The sequence below is a fragment of the Typopeltis vanoorti genome, chromosome 13 (genome assembly GCF_054136105.1).
Source record: "Typopeltis vanoorti isolate ZY-2024b chromosome 13, IOZ_Tvanoo_1.0, whole genome shotgun sequence".
Lineage (NCBI taxonomy): Eukaryota > Metazoa > Arthropoda > Arachnida > Uropygi > Thelyphonidae > Typopeltis > Typopeltis vanoorti.
In genome coordinates this window covers 115,544,476-115,568,301 of record NC_143561.1, presented here as the reverse complement: position 1 = coordinate 115,568,301, position 23,826 = coordinate 115,544,476, and the positions used below count along the sequence as shown (strand labels likewise).

The 23,826-nt window shown below is 36.6% G+C and overlaps 1 protein-coding gene across 1 annotated transcript in view; it reads right to left on the bottom strand.

The window, feature by feature from the left end:
• The window catches only part of LOC150100485 (sodium/hydrogen exchanger 9-like), a 481,199-nt gene that overhangs the window by 269,061 nt on the left and 188,312 nt on the right, over positions 1-23,826 (bottom strand). Inside the window, exons 7-8 of the mRNA XM_090402508.1 lie at positions 23,058-23,163; positions 3,256-3,400 (exon numbers count right to left, since the gene is read on the bottom strand). Coding sequence (XP_090258634.1) covers positions 3,256-3,400; positions 23,058-23,163 — 251 coding nt within the window. The remainder of the gene's footprint in view (positions 1-3,255; positions 3,401-23,057; positions 23,164-23,826) is intronic.

Genomic DNA, 23,826 nt, shown 5'->3' with positions numbered 1-23,826 from the left:
ACAGTTGACTGCCCATGCTTCATCTCCAGTTTGATGTTTTTCTTCCAGTTGTCATCATAGTTGACAACCTCGTTTCCACTGCATATATGTAACATCTAGCCAGGCTTGTACATGTGATGGGGGAGGGGGAACTTCTTGTTATTCATAGGCAAAATATTATTATTATTATCCAAGCCTCCATGGAGTCAAAAGACTCATCGTGGGAGGTCCTTCCTAAGAAACACAAAGTCTATCATCGAGGGGGAGGTCCCCCTAAGAAACACAAAGTCTATCATACCACTTCTTAAACTCATTGACCTTTCTCACTCTCACCACTCCATCAGGCAATGCATTCCATGGTTCAACCACCCTCCATGCAAAGAAACCACTCCTCATCCTCTTGCTCACAGTTTCCTTTCGTAACTTCCAGGGATAGCCTCGTCATCACTCCTTCCCTCTGTTCAACCAAGCAAAAGAACTCCCCAGTGTCAACCCTGTAACCACCTCTCAACAGTTTAAAAGTCTCAGTCATATCACCTCTCCTTCTTCTATTCACCAAACTCTGCAGTCCACATTCCCTCAGCCGATCCTCATAACTAACATGGTACAGTCCTGAAACCATCTTTGTTATCCGCCTTTGTACCCTTTTCCACAGTTAATTTATTCCATTCAAATCCTGGGAACTATAGTCTAAGTATGGTCTGATCAGAGTCTTATACAATGGAATGATAATCCTTTTATCTCTGCAGTTCAGTGTCCTTCTCATTATTGCAGCAATTCTCTATATTACCTTCATCACCTTTGCAATATGTCCCCCAAATTTCAGGTTTCTATCAATCATCAACCTCAGATCTCTTGTCTCCCCTACTTCCTCCAGTATAACTCCTCCCATAGAGTATGCAGCATCCCATCGATGTTTCCCAAACCTCAAGACCTTACATTTTGCTGCATTAAACTGACACCTCCATTCATTTGCCCATCTATCTAGCTTATTCAAATTCTCTTGCAGGGCTACCACATCTGCACTATTACTAATAATCCTTCCCAGCTTTGCATCATCCGAAAAAAACTGAATATCCCCTTGCAATCCACTGACAATGTCACTGATATAAAGGTTAAACAATATAGGTACTGAGCCCTGTGGGACCCCACTTGTATTCCTCTGCCTCCTTGAAACTGCCCCACTATGCACAACTCTCTGATACCTATCAGACAGCCAATCCTGAATTCAATTGACCAATCTGACATCCAGACCCATATGCTACAACTTAAATATCAGCTTATCATGTGGCACCCTGTCAAATGCCTTCGCTAAGTCTTAGACTTAGCGAAGAATATGAATGCAGATCTGCTCACCAGGATGTCACAGGTCACTTTTATTAAGTGTGTGAAGTTGAATATGAAAATAACCTGATGAACACAGAACAGAAATGGGAGGAGATTAATATAAAAAACTAGCAAAAAGAAAGCAGTCATAAAAGAAAAATGAGTTTTATAAAGCAAGAAACAGATGTTAGTTTTGTGTTTTTACTAAAGCTGATTACTTCTGTTTACTGTATGATTGATGTATGATTTACTGTATCATTAGTAAATGTGATGAGAACAAAACAAATGGTAACTAGTCTGGAATGTGGGGGGGGGGGGTGAAGCCAGATTGAAGGAATGCAATTTGCAACACCTTATGAACAGGAGTGGAAGTGATGTGATCAAGACATAAGTTGATCAGGTATTATTAACAGGCTAATGTGGAAGAAGCTTTTCATACAATAACAGAGAAGGGAGAACAAAAATACATGCTTTCTTTTAATGAATAAGACAGTTATAAATGAGATCATTATGGAAACTGCATAAAGAGGGTGTGAGCAAAGGAGTGAGGAGAAGGTTCTTTGTATATAGAGTGACTGATGAGTGGAATGCATTGCCTGAATGGTGAATGCAGACACATTGAGTGTGTAGCTCCCAAAGCATCTTTTGATTCTGTGGAGATCTGATATTAATAATTTGCCTTATATGAGAGAAACTGGATGCACAATTCCTTTCAGGAAAAAAGGAACACAAATGACACATTAAATTTAATAACCATGAAAATCAAGTCCTTCCTATCATGCTTTGAATACTCTACATGGAACTAACTGGAAAGGAACCTCTTCCTTACATCACACTGAAATCTGGTATGAGCACAAATTTAAAGAATCTGTGAAATTCTAATTGATCACATTAATTCCAACAATGATGATGGCCTAAAAATCTTGAGAATATGGATAGCATATATTTGATTCACTTAACGTTTTGTTCTAAAAAGTAATAATTAGGATAGAACCTGAGGACTTGGAAATAATTTTGTTAGTAACAAACGCTCAGGCTTTATTTTAAATAATGATTAGACTATCATTATTACTGTACCATGAAAGGTTAATAAGAATTTGATCTCTATCCATGTAAAACAAAACTCTAGCTCTGATGTAGTTTTTTTTTTTTTATTTCCACTAGAGGTCAGGCCAGTGGAATAACAGCTGACCTAATTAGTGATACTTTGGCATACTATTTGAATGATAATGACTTTTTCTCCATATACATATATATGAGCATATACTGCAGACAGTGGCATAGCTATGGTGGTGCAAAGGGGGTGATCTGTCCTGGGCGGCACTTTGAACCTTTTTGAACTTTTGCAGTTAATTCTAAAATACAATCTCGAGAACTCAGTTCCAAATATTGTAAGACTACTGTGAATTTTCCTCACAATTGCTGTAAGGGTTGCTAGTTGTGAGAGTTTTTCTAAATAAAATTGATTAAGAATTACCTACATTACTATGAAATAGACTTCGACAATGTCATCGACGATTTTGTTAACAGAAAAGCAAGAAAAATAACATTTTAGAATGTTGAAATTAAAGTTTTACTTCAAAAATAAACAGTGTTTTAATTTATTTCCCTATACGTCGTTTTGACTTTTTTGTAGTATATTTGGTGTATATTGAGAGAGGCAGCAAACTCAGGGACCGCCCCAGGTGGCAACTGCTCTAGCTACGCCAGTGACTGTAGAGAATGACTTTAATATGAAACTTGAAACATTGAGAAATTAAAGTTATTCTTCTTAAACATGGTAGTGGTCTCTATAACTTGACTATAATGAATACTGGTTACTGTGTGACATTAAAAGCAAGGGACCAGCATTAAATAAGTTATGCATGTATTTTCTTAATATTAAGTGAAATTGCACTCCTTTTAAAATATTTAATTTAGAAAATAATTTAATAACATTTTAAAGGATATAATAGCTGTAGAGCAACCTGCAACTGAACCAATCAGAAAGGAGCACACAAATATATACAAAAAATTCCCAAGGGAATAAAATGCAGCTATCATTTGGAAGCTTCCTTCTCCAGTTTGATATCGTTCTTCATAATTATCAATAGCCCTATGAAGTATAAAAATAATAGTATGCAGAATACAGCAGTTACATTACAGGTATATTAGAATGAACAGGTCATAACTAATATTCATACAAAAATACATGGTTGCTTTTAATGAATAAGACAAGTTATAAATGAAATCATTATTTCATAAGATGAAATATGAATAAATCCACAATACTTTATTATTATTGGACATCCATCATGAAGACTGATTCTTGAGAGGTCTATCCTAAATGCCACAATGTTTGTTCTACTTTCAATTCCTTTGTCAACTGTCCCTTTACTACTGGAAATGCATTTCACTCAAACTACAGAATCGCTCTCCATGCAAAGAGCACATCCATTCAGTAATTAATTACAGCTTCTAGACAGATGAGTCCTCCTTGTGACAATGTCAATTCCATTACTTCCCTATGTAGATTCTTCAAACTGTGTGTCCCAATTCTTTACGTTACGATATTTCAGCTCAGACTTCTTGAACACAACAGAATACCTTCTCTCAATCTATGCTTATAACCAACATTTCATGCTCCTCATATTTTCTTACCCAGTTTTGTACTTGTTCAAGATTCTTCTTACTCTATGAAATCCAGCTGACTAGATACTACAGTAGTTCTGATGAGAATTCTTTGAATTTCAAATCCTTGTCCACAATTGGTCAAGTGGTTAGCATATCCGCTGTCCAGCCTAAAGGCTGCGGGTTTGAATCTCGCCATGGGCATGGATGTTTGTGATGGTCTGTGGAAATACTAGTGGTAGTAGTCGGTGGTAGATGGCGATGGTGTAGTATTCAGTACCGTCAGCAGGGTGTAGCACAGAGACAGCAGCCTGCCTCATGTGACGGCTTAATAAGGGCACTCGTTCAGCCATATGCGGTAGGCAACGTTGTTATGCTGACAGGAATTGTTAGTGTAGGTAGCAAGTGCAAAAAGTTTTTCCAAGCTTAAACTGATTAAAAATTATTTACAAACAGCAATGAACCAAGAAAGATTGGTTGGTCTAGCAAATATATTGATAGAGGCAGACATAGCTTATAATTTAAATTTAGAAGAACTTATAAACAGTTTTATTGTGCGATATCCCTGAGGAAACATTCAATTATTATTATTATGTAATCATTTTGTATTAATGTTTCTCTTATAATAAAAACAAAATAGCAATTCGAGATTTTCTTATATTTTTGTCTTTAGGGGCAATATTTAATTATTTGCCTCAGGGTGCAATCTAATCTGGCGATGGTCCTGCATGTATTATTTCTGTGAGAACTTTTATTATTGCTGTGTGTCCATAGTGAGGGTGAAATGTTTTTGGTAAATCTTATTTTATTCTGTTAAAATAACATAATTATTTATTATAGATATAAGGCTGAATTATGACAAATGTCACTGTTGAAAATATGAAAAGAATTATATTTTCTCAATTATCATTACATGAAAAATTATCATTACACAAAACAAATGCACTACAATGTAACGCAATGTCGGAATTATCATGCTCAGTCAGTTGTGGCTAGACTCGCCAATATTCATTTGCACTTGTCACTGCACGTAACAAGTGAATCCAACACTGTTCGTTGAGCAGTGTCACTACAGATAAATTGTATGCTTGCACGCTTTATTTCTGTGAGATACGAAACTTTTATTATTGGTGTGTATTCGTCGTGTATTTGTTATTAAATGTATTAAATGAAGAACATTTAGCCAATTTTTAGTAAAATAATTAAATTTATAAAAATTTTAGTAACAATTCCAATGACCACAGCAGAACCAGAAAGATGTTTTTCTACTTTAGAAAGGATGAAATCATATTTAAGGAATACTATGAACCAAGAAAGGTTAACAGCACTGTCTATGACAACAGTGAGCAAACTGCATGCGACTCTCACAGCTGCTGTGTGCAGCTATGAGAATTATATTAATAATCTATAGTTGTATAGCATGTACCAATATTAGAATATTTTATTTCATAAATTCTTTAAAGACAAGTAAAAAAACAGATATTTTGAAACTTAAAATTTTTAGCTTTTAAATGGTACCGGTCAAAAGGGTTGTTAACGTGGATTTTATTATCATATTTGGTTGTAAAAAGTGTTTTGACATTTGATGGCCTGTATCACTCCCACCAAAATCAGTTCCAAAAGTGACTACTATGATTGCTGCATTATTTCTCCGTTGCAGAAAATAATATTTTCTAAGGCTCTTGGACATTCAAAATGTATGAAAAGTATTATATATGGCTCTTATTACCGAAGAACTTGCTCATCCATGGTCTATGGATGAGCAAGTTCTTCGATAATTTGCAAATTTTCATTAAAATTTGCAAATTACAAATTTTAATGAAAAGGTTACTGAAAAATTTTGTCAAGGCAAAAATAGAACAATGGATTTTATTTTCAAACAATATTTTTTAATAAAGCAAATTTTTTTAATATGTAAATTTACTTATTAATAAATTGGTTACTGATTAGGAAAAAATGAATTATTTTTCTTATTTTGAATATGCAGCATCCCCACTTAAAATTTTCACTGGCTGCCACTGGTAGACACATTGAATTAGTGTTTACCTTCCACGATGAGCCTCTGACTCCATTGAGGACTGAAAGACTAATATAAATTAGACTCAAAACACTAAGAATCCACATAAAAATAACTGGAGCATATGCACCAGAAGAGGAGAAAGAAGAAGACTATAAATGCCAGAACAGGAAACAGGAAATACAAAACAAGGGAGGTTTGATGAAGTACATGTAATCAAAATGGACACAAACTACGGGATTTTGTCATTTATAATAATATGAGAATAATGAACTCAGTATTTAAACATAAAGAAATACATAAATATGCATGGTCAGCCAAAGAATGTAAGTCAGTGATTGACTGATTATTGCTAATTTTAAATTAGCCGAGTTAATCCCAGATGTAAGAGTATTTATTATTATCCAAGATCCCCATGGAGTCAAAGACTCATCTAGGAGGGCCTTTTATCATACACACAGCTCATCATACCGTGCTTTAAACACACTCAAATTCTCTGCAAACACCACACTCTCAGGCAAGGCATTCCAATCATTCACAACTCTGCTTGAAAAAAACCTACTTCTCACTCACCTACTCACACCCTCTTTATACAGTTTCCAGGGATGACCTCTGGTTCTCCCCTGATCTCCCACTATTTTAAGGATAAATGTTGTAGAGGTTGCAGAACCTCTACAACATTGATACTATAACAACCCCTTATTAGCTTGTAGATCGCTATCATATCTCTCCTCTTCCTCCTATCCACCATACTCTGCAAATTTCATCTTCTTAATCTTTCTTCATATTTGACATTCCAGAAATTAGAAACTAACTTAGTCAGTCGCCTCTGGACTCTTTGCAACATCTCTTTGTCCTTCTGAAAACCAGGTGACCAAATCTGGGCACAGTAGTCCATATGTGGCCTAATCAAAGCCCTATACAATGGAACAAGAATTTCCCTACTTCTACAAGTCAGTGTTCTCTGCATCATTCCCAGAAGTCTTTGTGTTGTCTTCAGACTTTTGATAATTATTATTATTATTATTATTATTACCCCAAGCCCTCACGGAGTCAAAGACTCATCTGGGAGGTCCTTTTATCACATACACATCTCATCACACCATATCTTAAACACACTCAAACTCCTTGCAGACACCACACTCTCAGGTAAGGCATTCCAATCATTCACAACTCTGCACAGAAAAAACCTGCCTCTCACTCCCCTACTCACACCCTCTTTATAGAGTTTCATTTCAAGTCTTCTTGTAAGGCCACAACATCTTCACTACTCTTTATGGTTCATCCCAACTTTGCATCATCTGCAAAATAATGTGTCCCCTAAATTTCAGATCCTTATCCACTATCACTCCGAGATCTCTGATAATTTTATGGTATTGTCAAAAACTGGATTTAAACTAAGATGGCTAAAAGTAAATAAAGTGAAAAATAACAATTAACCAAGTCACAAAATTTCTGACTACATCCTAATATTAGGCAACAATATCAGAAATGCACCCATTTTAAAACAGAAACCATACATGTATCATATGACACAGAAGAGGAATGGAAAAATCTGAAACAAATCATGACAAAAGCAGCAACGGAACACTTAGGAATAAAGAGTAAATGGAACAGAAAAAGAACTACAAAACTGGGACAAAGAAATAGAAAGATATAGAAGTGGCTCAATAGAAGCAAAAGTAGAGTATGAAAGAAACAGTGCAATTGCAAAATGAGAAGTATGAAAAAAACAAAGAGAGAGAGATGGAACAATTTTGAAACTAGAAACTAGAACTAGAAAAGGATAATGTGGTGATAGTGACCATGAGGTGATTGCCTGGGTGGTTGCCAGCAATGTGAGGACCTCTGTGAGAAAAGGGTATATGGGGAACTACAAGGGAGGTGATTATGAAGAGCTCAGGAGACAGCATGCGGGTGTAGCATGGAATGAGGAGTTAGCTGGAAAAGAGATCAATGCAGCTTGGGGGATTTTCAAAAACTATCTAGTAGATGCAATGTCTAAGTGTATTCCAAGGGTGAGAAGGTTAAGTAAGGTAGATGTGAAATAGATGAATAAAGAGATTAAGCATGCAATACAGAGAAAGAGGGCATGTGGAGGCAGCATAAGAGAAGTGGAAATAACCAATTCCATGAGGTCTACAAAGACCAGGCAAGGAGGGTGACTTGGTTGGTGAGGGTAGCTAAAGAGAGGTATGAACAGCAGTTCATACCTTATTGCCAGCCAGAGAACTTAGAAATTGTAACTTACTCTCCTCATGCACTTCCAACCATGAACCTTCTAGTAATAAAACCCTCTTTTCCAGGATGGAATATCCCACTAGTGTGATCATTAAATGACTCCACTATGTCTTCTACGTCAGTCACTCCACTCCCATTTAACAATGCCATTCTTCCACAATCACATCTCCTCCTACTGGCCACATAACAATAAAATTCCCTCTGATTTTCCTTGGATCTCAGGACTAATCTCTGTTTGCATTCAAATTTTACTTTTCCTTACCATGCTAGTCACTTTCCTAGCCTCAGTCTTATATTCTTCCTCATGCAATGGCCATCCACCCCTCTCCTTATACTTTTCAATAACTGCCTTTCATCTGCACTTTCCTCATTAGTCACCTGCTTTACACCAAATCTTGTTTGTTTAATTTTTATTAACATATTTATACATATTAAAATATTTATTAGCTGCAACTTACCATTGCTGCTAATAAATATTTCTTCACTAGTCCAATTCTAATTACACTCCTTCCAATTCCTCCATTTATGGGACTTCTCCAAGCTGATCTTGAAAATTATTATTATCACCTGCCTTATAATTCCACATAAATTACTCTCTTCTCAACACTTCCATGTGTCTTCTCACTGTCCAAGTCAAGACCACATGGTCATGACATTTCAGTTAATTAAGTTCTTTAATGCCAGGAATAAATCCAAAACCCTTGAGCCTCTTGTTTCTTCTTCTACATATTGGCTCACCCTCAATCACACTACTCATTTCTCTTTGTAAGCATTTACTCATACTGGAGTAGCTTCGTTTAGATAGCAGAATGGATATACTACAGTACTTGAGGATTTTGATAGTAGTATTGCTTCCAATCCTGTATGGAGTCTGAAAACTCATTCCAGCATTTTGCCTAAGCATTTACCAGAATTCCACATGAGTTTGTTATACAAACTCAGAGAAATTAGAATGCAAAATAGGCTTGTGTCATGGATAGTAGAATCGCTTACCTGCAGGTATCATGATACTGAACTAAGAATATGAGGATAACCTGATATGCTACCATAAAATTCTGTCATAAGAATTCAAGAGCAATTAATATAATGAATGTTATTTAGCATAAAATATTTAACTTCTGTTTAGTTTGCAAATATAGCTGTTGTGAACCTGTAGTATTGTCATCAGAAAATTAGACAGCATTGTTCAAAAGTAATTTTCACTTTACCTGGATTTTAAATGTGCACTTTGCATTCAAATAACCAGGCTAGTTAAAAAGAAGACATGCTACATAATCTCTATTCTGTCTTTAATATCCATTTTTAATATTACTACATGTTGTAGATTAACTGTTTGTGGGCTAACTCATATCCTCTGTCATGTGGCCTGGTTGGCATGTCTGCTCTCCAGACAAGGGGATGTGGGTTTGAGTCCCACCATGGGCATGGATGTTTGTGACTGTCTGTGAAAGGGGGTGGGGGTGGGGGGGTGGCGTTGGTGTGGTTGAGGTTCGTTGTAGTTGGTGGATTGAGTTGTGGAGTGGGTGCCCTCCCTTGTTGAGTCTTTGGACGCCCTGGAGATGTCATGTAATAATAATGATAATACCAACACACTGCTACTGAAGCTACATAAATCTAAGCTAATATCTATATTGCCAAGTTTCATCCATCTCCTACATTTTATGCAGATATTCACTCTCTGGTTTCTTATCTGCCACATTTCTAACTTACAAGCTACAAACATTCTGCAGTCAACATATGCCACAAAATCCTGTAAAATGCAGTGTAAAATGTGGTCCTTGAATAACGGAAGGCTCAGCAATAATGTATCCGCAGACTTACAGCTACCAAATACAAAGACAGTGACAAGAAATTCTACAAATATACTACATACAACAAAAACTTCAAAAGGTATTCACAGCTAATTCCAATCTAACAGACAAAGCTCTGTAAATTTGGAACAAATATCCTAATCATTTATATCAAACTTATCTTTTTTTCTCTGAAACCATGCTGACGCTTCCTAGGTGACTGTTGCTGTCTCTTTTTCATGAAAAATACTCCTGATAGGTGACTATAAGGCAGATTTGGATCCATTTTGCTATTTTCATCCCTTCAGCCTAGACAGCCTTTTGAAACTTAAGAAAATTGCAATTTATTGTTGCATCTTTCACCATATTTAGAAAAAAAGTGATGTGAAGTAACCAAAATTGCACGAGGTTTTTTACATGTCACCAGCATGAAATCAAAAATAGAATAAAACAAAAAAAAAGACCGTCTGGTGTGAAAGGGTGAAAATAACAGAATTGGTGGATTGAGTGGTGGAGACAGCTGTAGAGCAGGTGCCCTCCCTCAATGAGCCTTTGGACTCCCTGGAGGTGTCAAATAATAAGTTTTTTGCTTTTATATTATAAGTAACGCAGCTATGTAATTTTATATCTCTAGGGTTTCATAATAATTCTTCTTCTTCATATCTAACTGTTTCTTTGATTAAATTATGACCATATATACCGTATTTTTTCGGACCATAAGATGTAGCTTTTTACATAGAAAAATCAACTGAAAATTGGGGTGCATCTTATGGTCCAAAGGTAACATTAAAATACAAATCTTTACACTATACCAAAGCTGTTACTAAAGTTCAATTACTGGTGCAATATGTTAATAAAATTAGTAATTATGCACAGTGAAGGTAGATACCTAAGTTATCTCGCCGCATGTGGGTGAATCACCGATTTAGAGCGTCAATAGTCATTAGTGTGTAAACATATGCGCTTTTGTACAGTTCATTTGAATTATTTTTTATAAGTCATTAAAATTTTTATCTTAAAATTAGAAAAAATGAGTAAAACAAAAAAGACTTTCATATAAATGTGATAAATTATGCAAAACAATATGGAAACAGAGCAGCAGAAAGACATGTTGGTCCACCACCAACAGAAAAAATGGTTCATGACTGGAGAAAACAAGAGGAACAATTAAAGCTGTTCTGTGAACACAAGGAAACATTCCATTCGCACCTAGAAAAATGGCCAGAATTAGAAGTACAAATAAAAAATTGGGTAAAAAATCATCAAACATGGGAATATCTGTTTCTACGAAAATGATACTTTTTTAAGCGAAATGACAAGCAACTGCTAATGGAATTTTCGATTTTACCCAATCACCGTCTTGGTGCTTTAGATTCATGAAAAGACACAGGTTATGCATGCGTACAAAAACCACTCTAGCCCAAAAAATGCCGGCTGACTATGAAGCTAAAATTACAGAATTCCATAGATCTGTCATATCAGCAAGAAGGAAATTTAACTTTGAGCTTAATCAAATTACGAACATGAATGAAGTGCCTCTAACTTTTGATGTTTCTTCAAATCGGACAGTAGATTCAAAAGGCACCAAATCAATAGTGATCAAAACAACAGGTCATGAAAAAACTCACTACACAGTAGTTTTAGCTTGTTGCGCGGACAGAACAAAACTACCTTCCCCCCCATGTTAATCTTCAAGAGAAAACATTACCGAGAGATGAAATTCCTCGTGGCATTATTATCCACGTTCAAGATAAAGGCTTGATGGACGAAACAGGAATGAAATTATGGATACAAAAGATATGGGCAAAACGTCCAGGTGCATTGTTTAAAAAGCTTGCGATATTAGTGTGGGATCAATTCAGAGCGCATAAAACAGACTCAACAAAGAAGCTCCAGGAATGACAGAATTAGCTGTCATTCCTGGAGGCCTTACAAGTCAATTACAACCCTTTGATCTATTAATAAACCGTTTAAAAATTCTATGCGGGAAGAGTGGAACAAACGGATGGCAAAGCCAAATCACGATGTTACAGCAACAGGACGTATGAAACGGACAACAATTTCAGAAGTATGTACCTGGGTGAAAAATTCATGGGAAGCTGTGAAAGAAGAGACGATTATAAAGTCGTTTAAGAAATGCGGGATAAGTAATGCGATGGATGGTACTGAAGATGACGCAGTTTTTGAAGGGAGTGACAACAATAGTTCAGACGAAAGTAACACGAATGGTGACATTAATGAGACGAGATAGTATTGAGAGTGACGATGAACTAAATATTGCTAATACAAATGATTGTAACAATAAATAAAAATTAAGCAAGAATTTGTAAATATCTTGATTTTTTAATGATACTTGTGACATAATGATTAGAAATATATACACGTTTGCACAAGAATAATGTTTAATTTGCCAAATATTTCGGTCTGAATATTACAGACCATCTTCAGTGGCTACATAGGAATAGTTTTAAAAAACAAAGTGGAATACGAACAATTGATCATTCACACATAGAACGAGCCACGTGATGCCATATTGTTAAGTATTAGAAGAGTACACATTTTTAATGTCATAATTAAAGATATTAATTCAGAAATTCATATAATAATCTTAAATAACATTAGACTAATATAGGAAATTTACAAAAAAAAAAAAAAGTAATGTGTTATCCTGATTAAACTTTCCCAAATTTTTGATATAGATATACAGTCATTACGATTCAAGTTAGGACATTGAAGTAAGGCCTCCACACTTTCTTTAAATAAACGTTCAAATTTGTAGCGACATCTGTGTAGGAGGAGAGTCTTGGACCAAAGGATGTTGTGGCTTGTTTCTAATCCATGCTGAACTAATCCAGATTTCTCAGGTTTGTTGTGTTGAATTGATGACTGATGCTCTTGAATTCTTTTTTCTATAGAACGTCCAGTTTGTCCAAAATAGGAAAGATTACAATTACAAGGAACTTGATACACACCAGGTAGAGACAAGGTTGAGCGTTTATCTTTAGATGAAGGAAAATGGGTGGATAATTTGTTAATAGGTGTATAAGTGGCTGTTAAATCATATTTTTTCAGAATTCTTGAAATTGGTTCTGAAATCTTGGAAATGTAAGGAATTAGAACTCGACGTATTGAATCTTTGCTGTTCTGTGTTGGATTATAAGAATCGAAAAGATGTTGTGTACTCTTTTCGGAGAAGCCATTTAGTTTCATGTGATGTTTATTATTCGAAAGTTCTTTCTGTAATAAATGAGAAGTTGAACAGTTAGTTTTGGCTCGTCGGATTAAACATTTTATGATTCCTGTTTTTTGACAAGGATGATGAGCAGATTCTTTGAGAATATAACGACCTGTGAAAGTTGGTTTTCTGTAAACTGTTGTAAGAATACCAGAATGTGAACAGATGAGAAGGATGTCTAAAAAAGATAACTCGTTGTCTTTTTCAATCTCAATGGTAAACTTTATACGAGGATGTAAGGAATTGATACTGCTTAAAAAGGAAGGCAAGGAATCTCTGTTGTGAGGCCATACAGCATAGATGTCATCTGTATATCCAACCCTCTGGATTAGCTCAGCATGGATTAGAAACAAGCCACAACATCCTTTGATCCAAGACTCTCCTCCTACACAGATGTTGCTACAAATTTGAATATTTATTTAAAGAGAGTGTGGAGGCCTTACTTCAACATCCTAACTTGAATCGTAATGACTGTATATCTATATCAAAAATTTGGGAAAGTTTAATCAGGATAACACATTAATTTTTTTTTTTTTGTAAATTTCCTATATTAGTCTAATATTATTTAAGATTATTATATGAATTTCTGAATTAATATCTTTAATTATGACTTTAAAAATGTTTACTCTTCTAATACTTAGCGATATGACATCACACGGCTTGTTCTATGTGTGAATGATCAATTGTTCGTATTCCACTTTGTTTTTTAAAACTATTCCTATGTAGCCACTGAAGATGGTCTGTAATATTCAGACCAAAATATGTGGCAAATTAAACATTATTCTTGTGCAAATGTGAATATATTTGTAAATATCTTTATATAATAAAATATTTTTTTCTAAAAATCGTCTCATAAATTTGGGGTGCATCTTATCGCCCGAAAAATACAGTAATTTTAAAACCAGGCAGAAAGGCTCCATAAAACTCATTGAAATTGAATGAAATTATAAAAAAAGATTAAATTGCAGTTCATTCAATTATACAGTCAATGCTTCATGAACCAGTACATAAATGGTAATTTTTTTCTCTTTGCAACATTTGCTCTCTCTCATTTGCAACTGACATGGCACAGCATTAACGATCCTAAAAACAACTGTTTTGATAGGTAGACATACTAAATACATTGAAAGATGCAATAAAAAAAATTGTGTGATTTTCTTCATTTTCTAAAGGCTGTCTGGTGTGAAAGGGTGAAAATAACAGAATGCAACCAATTTTGCTGCAAGTGGATATGCAAGAGTAGCTCTCATAAAAATTTCAAATTCTTAATTTTCAAATTTGATCCCTCAACTTTTTTTTGGGCTTCAAATTCACCATTTTAAATTAAAAAAAATATTTTTTTTTTAAATAGAAGAAACTCTTAAGGTGATTTTGGATGTACCCAATTTCACTACATGTGCAAATGAAACAAAAAATATCAGACTCAAATATTAAAGCATGAGGCCTGCTGGGTTAAAGTACAAGATGAGGGGAAAAGAGCACTTGGAATGGCTAAAGTAGGTGGCTTCTATTTTGAAAAAGATTAGTTCACCTGAGAATGTACATAAAAAAAAAAAGTACAAACTTTGAATATTAAAATGGCAATGGATTATCAAAAGTTGGACACTCCAAAAATAAGAAGCAATTAACTTTAAAACTCTCCAAAATTTAAAAAAAAAAAAAAATCATATGCATCTGTCAAATAAAAATGATTGTTGAAAGTTTATTTTTCACTTAGTTAGACTATAATAAATTTAGGTTAATCCTTTATCCATGTGTGAGCAAACAAACTTTGCGCCTGAAAGTATCTTCAGGACTGGGGTAAGGTAGTACAACACCGGGAAACTTGTTGCAAAGGTGGAGCAAGGTATCATCACTCCTATCTCAGTATCTCCCATAATGCAAACCACATCTCCTTGCAGATATGTATAATGTTATGCATTAAGGAAAGGGCCACTACCCAGACTAGTTTCAACCTTTATTGAGGTCGCTTCAGTGGAGACAGGCCCAAGTGGAGATACCAGGCAGAAGCATTAGCAAGGTCATCTCTACCTATAAAGAAACCTCAATAAAGGTCGAAACTCGTCTGGGTAGTGGCCCTCCCCTTAATTCATAACATTATACATATCTGCAAGGATGTGTTTTGCATTATGAGAGATACTGAGATAGGAGTGATGATAGCTTTATATGCATTTATATGCTTTATACTAATGCCAGAAGTATCCAGAATAAGGAAGAGGAATTGGTGGCGCAGATAGCATCAGCCTGGCCAAATATTATTGGGATCACTGAGATGTGGATGACAGAAGGGGATATAATCACAGGAATAGAAGTTGCTGGGTAAAGCATTTTTCGTCAGGATAGGAGGGGAAAGCGTGGTGGGGTACTGCTTATGATAAGTGATGACCTATGTCCTCTAAGAGTGTAGGCTTTGGAAGGAAGTGAGATAAATGATTTTGAGAGCCAATGGTGTGAGGTAGAGGTAGGCAAGACAGGATATTTAGTGGGGTGTTGCTACAGACCCAGGAGCACAGAGGAGGAGGACCAGGAGATGTTTAGACAGCTAAGTTTGGCAAGTGCAAGAAGAATGATTGTTATGGGAGATTTTAACTACAGCAGTATAAATTGGAGAGAGGAAGATGCATGTAGCAATAGGGGAATGGAATTTCTAGAATTCTTGAGGGATAAATGTCTTAGGCAACATGTAACAGAAGGGAACAAGAGGTTCAATAGTTTTGGATTTGGTTATAGCATCAGAAGAGTTCATAATAACTGAGTTGACATCTCTCCCACCAGTTGGAGAGAGAGAGAGTGACCATATGGCTTTGACTTGGAAAATGAATAGACATGCAGGAGTATCAAAGAGACGGGAACTTATGTGGAATTATAAGGCAGGTGATTATAATAGTCTTAGACGTCAACTTCAGGAAGTTTCATGGAGGGAGGAATTGGAAGGATGAGATATCATTAATGCGTGGAGAATTGTGAAAGAATATTTGTTAGCAGCAATGATAAGTTGTATACCACGAGTGAAGAAGAGGACACAATTTGGAGTAAAGTGGATGACAAACAATATTAAACAGGAATTGCATGCGAAAAAGAGGCTATGGAAGAGATATAAGGAAACAGACGAAGAGAAGATGCATGAAGAATATAAGACAGAGGCCAGAAGAGTGACTAGTTTGGTAAGGAAAGCAAAATTGGAATATGAGAAGAGATTGGCCCTAAGATCCAAAGAAAATCCTAGGGAATTTTTTAGCTATGTGGCCAGTAGGAGGAGAAATGACTGTGGAAGAATGATATTGTGGGATAAAAATGGGAATAGAGTGACTGATGCAGAGGACATAGTGGAATTGTTCAATGAACACTTTATTAGAGTATTTCATCATAGAGATGTCAGTTTTAATGCTAGAGGGATAGGGCTGGGTTGAGGTTTAGAGGTACAGGAGGAGAGTGTGTTTCAGATACTGAGTACTCTGGATGTCAGTAAAGCTTTGGGACTGGATGGTATTTCACCACGAGTTTTGAGAGAATGTGCTAGAGAACTGACAGTGCCTTTAACCTGGCTTTTCAGTGAAAGTCTGGCTTCGGCAAAGGTGCCCAAGGAATGGAAGGAAGGTAAGATAGTGCCATTACATAAGCATGGTAGCAGACTGGAAGTGTCTAATTATAGACTAGTTTGTGTGTCATCAGTAGTTGTTAAGATCTTGGAGAAAGTAGTGAGGGACTGTATACAGCATTGGGCAGATGAGGGTAATGTTATCTGTGAGAGTCAACATGGATTTGTGAAAAGGCACTCTTGTTTTAGCAATATCCTAGTCTTTTATAATAAAGTTACAAGAACATTAGATGAGGGAAAGGCATATACTGCAATTTTCTTAGACTTAGCGAAGGCATTTGACAGGGTGCCACATGATAAGCTGATATTTAAGTTGCAGCACATGGGTCTGGATTCAGGATTGACTGTCTGATAGGTATCAGAGAGTTGTGTATGGTGGAGCATTTTCCAGGAGGCAGAGGGTTACAAGTGGGGTCCCACAGGGCTCAGTACTAGGACCTATATGTTTAACCTTTATATCAATGACATAGCCAGTGGATTGCAGGGGGATATTCAGTTGTTTGCGGATGATGCGAAGCTGGGAAGGATTATTAGTAATAGTGCAGATGTGGTAGCCCTGCAAGAGGATTTGAATAAGCTAGATAGATGGGTAAATGAATGGGGATGTCAGTTTAATGCATCAAAATGTAAGGTCTTGAAGTTTGGGAAACATTGATGGGATGCTGCATACTCTATGGGAGGAGTTATACTGGAGGAACTAGGGGAGACAAGAGATCTGGGGTTGATGATTGATAGAAACCTGAAGTTTAGGGGACATATTGCAAAGGTGGTGAAGGCAACACAGAGGATTGCTGCAATTATGAGAAGGACACTGACCTGCAGAGATAAAACAGTTATCATTCTGTTATATAAGACCCTGATCAGACCACACTTGGACTATTGTTCACAGATGTGGTCCCCAGGATTTGAAGAGGATAAATTAACTGTGGAAAAGATACAAAGACAGATGACAAAGATGGTTTCAGGGCTGTACAATGATAGTTATGAGGATCGGCTGAGGGAATGTGGACTGCAGAGTTTGGTGGATAGAAGAATTAGAGGTGATATGATTGAGACTTTTAAACTGTTAAGAGGTGGTTACAGGGTTGACACCTGGGTTTTCTTTCGCTTGGTTGAACAGTGGGAAGGAGTGACGACAAGAGGCCATCCCTGGAGGTTACGAAAGGAAACTGTGAGCAAGAGGGTGAGGAGTGGTTTCTTTGCGTGGAGGGTGGTTGAACCGTGGAATGCATTCCCTGATGGAGTGGTAAGAGCGAGAACAGTCAATGAGTTTAAGGAGTGGTATGATAGACTTTGTGTTTCTTGGGGGGAGGGGGGGGCTCACCTCGATGAGTCTTGACAGACTTTATGTTCTTAGGAAGGACCTCCCACAATGAGTCTTTTGACTCCATGGAGGCCTGAATAATAATAATGATAGCTTGCTCCACCTTTGCAACGAGTTTCCTGGTGTTGTACCACCTTACCCCAGTCCTGAAGATACTTTCAGGCGCAAACTTTATTTGCTTACCCTTGGATAAAGGATTAAACTAAATTTATTTTAGTCTGACCAAGTGAAAAAATAAACTTTCAACATGTTCTCTAAATTCAGAGTAATTTAATAAAAAGGTGGCACACCATTTGGCAATTCCTATAGGTAGAGATGACTTTCCTAATGCTTCTGCCTGGCATCTCCACTTGAGCCTGGCTCCCACTGAAGAGACCTCAATAAAGGTCGAAACTAGTCTGGGTAGTGGCCCTTCTCTTAATGCATAACATTATACATATCCACAAGGAGATGTGTTTTGCATTATGAGAGATACTGAGATAGGTGTGATGATAGCTTGCTCCACTTTTGCAACGAATTGCCCGGTGTTGTACCACCTTACCTCAGTCCTGAAGATACTTTCAGGTGCAAACTTTGTTTGCTCACACTTGGATGAAGAATTAAACTTAATTTATTATAAAAAAATGATTGTCATAATTATTATTATTACACCCTCCATGGAGTCGACAAACTCATCGTGGGAGGGTTCATTCATATGTTGTCAGTTCATTCAACTGACAACATATCACATAGAATCTTAAAGTCTTTAACACTCCTTGCATTAACCTCCCTACCGGCCAATGAAATAGTGACACCAAATTGCACTTCTTATCCATGTTATTCAATTGGTTTTAGAGCTTCGTATCCAGATTTATCTCGACATCTACAGATGTCATGGCCAGTTGGGGGGTTATCAACAAATTCTTGTAATGCATTCCATTCACTGACAATTCTCCATGTAAAAAAATCTACTCCTCTCACACCCTTCTTCACCACACTTTTACATAACTTCCAGAAATGAACCTCTGGTTCTTTCCCTCTCATCTTGTACTCTTTTTATAATCCCTTCTGGATTAATCTGATAAAATCCTCTTCCTAACTTAAATGTCTATCATATCACCTGTCTTCCTCCTACCCACCAAACTCTGCAATCCACATCTCTTCAACTTCTCTCCATAGCTAGCATTCCAAACTCCTGATATCGTCTCAGTCACACATCTCTGGACCCTCAAGAATGTCTTCACATCACATTGAAAACCAGGTGACCAGATCTGAGCACAATAGTCCAAGTGTGGTCTCACTTATACAGTAGCACAACCACTTCCTTATCCTTACATATTAGAGTACTTATCATAGCAACACTATGATGTGCAACCTTTGCAACACTAGCAATATGTCCTCCAAACTTCAGTCTACTGTCAACCATCACTCCCAAATCTCTAATATCATCCACTTCCTTCAGTACAGAATCATTGATATTGTACACAGCCTTACATTTCTGCACTCCAAAATGCAACACTTTGCACTTATTGATATTAAAACTACAACCACACTCTTTTGTCCAAGTGAAACATCTAATCAAGTCTTCCTGAAGGGAATTGAATTCAGCATCAGCAGGGGCCCAGGAACAGAACCCTGGGGCACAGCACTGGTTACCCTTCTTTTTTGAGACTGCTCCATCACACACAACCTGCTGGTTCGTTCAGAGAGTCTATCTCTGAGCCATCTAACCAATATAATGTCTATTCCCATCCTCTACAACTTGTACACCAACTTATCATAATTATTATTAACATTTGACCTCCATGGAGTCAGAGACTCATCATGGGAGGCACTGACTATTGCATACAATGCTCATCCAATCGTGTCTTAAACTGATTCAATGTGTCCACATCAATTTATCATAAAATGCAAGTAAATTGCTGAAACAAGCCTATCCTTTACAAATCCCATGCTGACCATCATAAAGAATGCAATGCCCATCGACTCAATTCTGTATTCTATTCCTTACCAATCTCTCCAAAACCTTGACCACAACTGCAGTAATACAGACTGGCCTATAGTTGGAGACTTCTGTCTTAGAACCATGCTTGTGGAGTGGTACTATTTTGCATTTTTTCCACTCCTTAGGAACCCTACACACTGCAAGAGTTTCATTAAATAACCAGGTCAAGGGAATAACCAACTGTGGTGCACATTCCTTAAGTGTACGTGGCGACATGTCATCCATTCTACAGCCTTATTCACATCTAACCCAACCAATAACTGATACACCTCTGTTTCTTTCATGTCCAATTCTCCTCACACTTGATTCATTTCTATATATTGTACGGATAATTTATACCTGTATGATATATGCTGATTAAGTGCTCGTTCAATAATTCCACTATATCCTTTGCAGCTGTTAGTCTGCTGCCATGATTATCCACCAATGTTAGTCTGCCATAAATATTCCTCCTCTTGCTTGTCATGTAGCAGAAAAATTCCCTTGAGTTAACCTTGGCCTGACCAGCCAATCTCCTCTCATACTGCACACCTTTTCTTTCTTTACCATGCTTGTCAATTTTCTAGCCTACACCTTATACTCTTCATGGATTCGATCACATCCAACTGTCTTGTACCGCCTCCATAACATTTTCTTTTCCAGCACAGCTTGCTTGATTTCACTGTTCATCCATTTCGCTCACACTCTATTTACTTGTTTAACCCTAGTACATTGCAATTATACATTGACTTTGTGAGATACTGCCTTATGAATTTCCATGCATTGTCAACATCTTTTCTGCTCAGCTCATCTACCCAACGTACTGATGCTAACTGACTACAGAGCTTCCTATAATCAACTGCTTTATACTTCCAAATGTATCCATTTTTGGCAGTGACCTTTTCTTGTATCATCACTTCCCAAACAAGTACCTCATGATCACTCTCACCAAACGACGGCAGTGTCAACACCTCATTAACAACTACATCTTGTGAAGTTATCGCCAAATCCAAAACATTAAAGCCTCTAGTTGCTTCAATCACGTGCTGCTTAAGATACTTATCTCTCAAATTCTACAAACTCACTCCCTTTGTTCCCATACACTAGCTCCTCCTCCAGCCTATATTCCTGTAATTAAAGTCTCCCTTCAGGATCACCTTCTTTTTACATGCCCAAATTTGCCTTAACATTTCACAATCAATATTCTCTGCATTCCCTAGCCTATAACCATCCTATCAGATATACAAACCTGCTTATTTCAATATTTCACACCACACAGATTCAAAATTTGTGCATGCACCCTCAACTTCCACACTTTGTGGACACAATTCCTCTGCAATCATTAACAGTACTCCCCCTCCTCTTTTCACATCTATATCCTTCTGGAAAATTATATATCCATCTAATTCTATTGTTGATATCACATCCTCCTCAGACAACCAAGTTTCACTTATTCCAATTACTTATGAACATATCGTCTCAATCAATGCCACAAACTCAGCTCTCTTGTTTCAAATACTCCTCACATTTGTGTATAAACATAACAATTGCTGAGTGTTTGAGGCCATCCTACCAACACCCTCTATCTAACTGCTATACTATACCTCTCTCTTCAGTTTGATCACTCCTGTTTCCCTGATCCTGACTGTGATTTCTATTCTTACCTGTCTCATCCTCACCTTTATGCATTCCATCACTTTGTGCTGCTGCAACCACATCTTGAACCTCATATCCATCTTCCTCCTGCTGTACAATCTGTTGACTTGTGCTATCCTGTTTCACTGGTCGACTGATCATTTGCTACATTTCTTGACTCTGTGCCTTCTCAGAAAACAATAGCCTTTCTAAATGTCCAACACTAAACTCATTCAAATGTAATCCACCAGCGTTATATTTGAACTTCCCTTCAAATTCACTCCACCGATTACAAATTGAACTCCCTCTGCCTAGCATAACTCAGCCATCTTACTATTCATTATCTCTAGTCTCCTTCGCAATTCACTATTATCATATCTAGGCAACATATCTAACCACTTTCCTAAGGAACAACACTGAACATTCTTCTTCTCCCCAACTAAGTCATTTGTGTCCATGACTGCCACTAATTTTGACACCCGGTATTTCCTTTTCTGCAACACATTGGTTATTTGCTTTATTGTTCCACCAGGAAAGCATGTTTTGTGCACTTTATTAGAAATCCCACTCTAATGATCAAGTCCCCATACACTGATACACAACTATTTTGATTCTTTCTTTTATGACATTAACTTCCTCCTTCTCCTTATCATGAGCCAATCTCTCCTTAACTGTTTGTTAAGTGTGACACGTGTGTGTTTTGTGTGACAAGCGAAATGAAACATCTGGAAGATGTTTCATTTCGCTTGTCATTTTCATTAACTCCTACCAAAGCTCATCTACTATGGTCCCGACATTTGTTCCCATTTCTAATCGCTCTAATCTATCCAGATGCTTTTCACATACATTAATACTTTCCTTCTTACTCTCTGTGAAAAATCTAAGGCAAAGCTAGACTTTTGTACAGAAGCCTTCAATGCTGCTGACGTACATTTCTTTATGGATGCCATCTTTAGAAACTGAAGTAGTACAACAAACAAGTAGCAAAACACAATATAAACAAGAAAAGAATTTCAACAACACTGTTACGTTTTTTTCAGTATCCAAACTGAAAAAAATGTAACAATTATTGAGAATACTCAAAACTATTAAAAAATTGCTATCTAATGGACAGGATAACCAGATAGCTCATGTTCATCAAAATACAAATTATGTAGCTTCAAATTTAATTTTTGATGATTTCACATGGAATAACCTAAAATATGACTGATGCTTTTTCAAGATGCATTTCAGCAACATTCAACAGTGCACAATTAATTCAGAATTTTATTATTACAGTTAGTCAGCAAGATTACTAAGTTATGTAATTAGTGCTACAGTATAAAGTGAATATACATACCCTGATAATACAATAGCCACAGCATCATTAAGGATACTTTCTCCAAATACCAGAGCATACAGTGTGGCATCCACATGAAGATCATGGAATATTGCTAACACTGTCACTGAAATAACACAGTCGATATATCATGAGATGTTATTATAGTTATCATAACTAAAATAACTAAGTGTCAGTTTTTCATAACTACTCAGTATGATTAACTTAAAGTCAGTGATCTAGTGTAACATTTGTTGTTGTTACATGACTCAGCAGCTCTGAGTACGTTGCTGATAACTTAACTACACAAACAACCATGATGTGCATGCACATTAATCAAAACATGAACAAAGCAGTACCGCTAACAAAGCTGTTTAATCTAATCTGAGTTTTGACAAGGTTCCAAGGGAATGGAAAGAGGGTAAAATAGTTCAATTACATACAGATGGCTCCAAGAGAGAAGTGAAAAATTACAGACCAATTAGTATCTCTGGAGTAGTGGTTAGAGAATTGGAAATGTTGGTCAAAAGTAAAATTCAGGAATGAGTGGAAAGGAATATGATACTCTATAGGAGAGGAAGCATGGCTTTGTAAAAGGTCCTTCCCCAGTAATTTATTAACATTTTATAATAAGGTGACAGCAGAATTGGATAAAGTAAATGGCTACATCATGCTGCTTGCCTTTGCAAAGGCATTTGACAGAATACTGCATGGAAAACTAAACATTTGACAGAATACCGCATGGATTCCCATTTGCTCCAGCTTATTACATAAGCTGGAGCAAATGGGA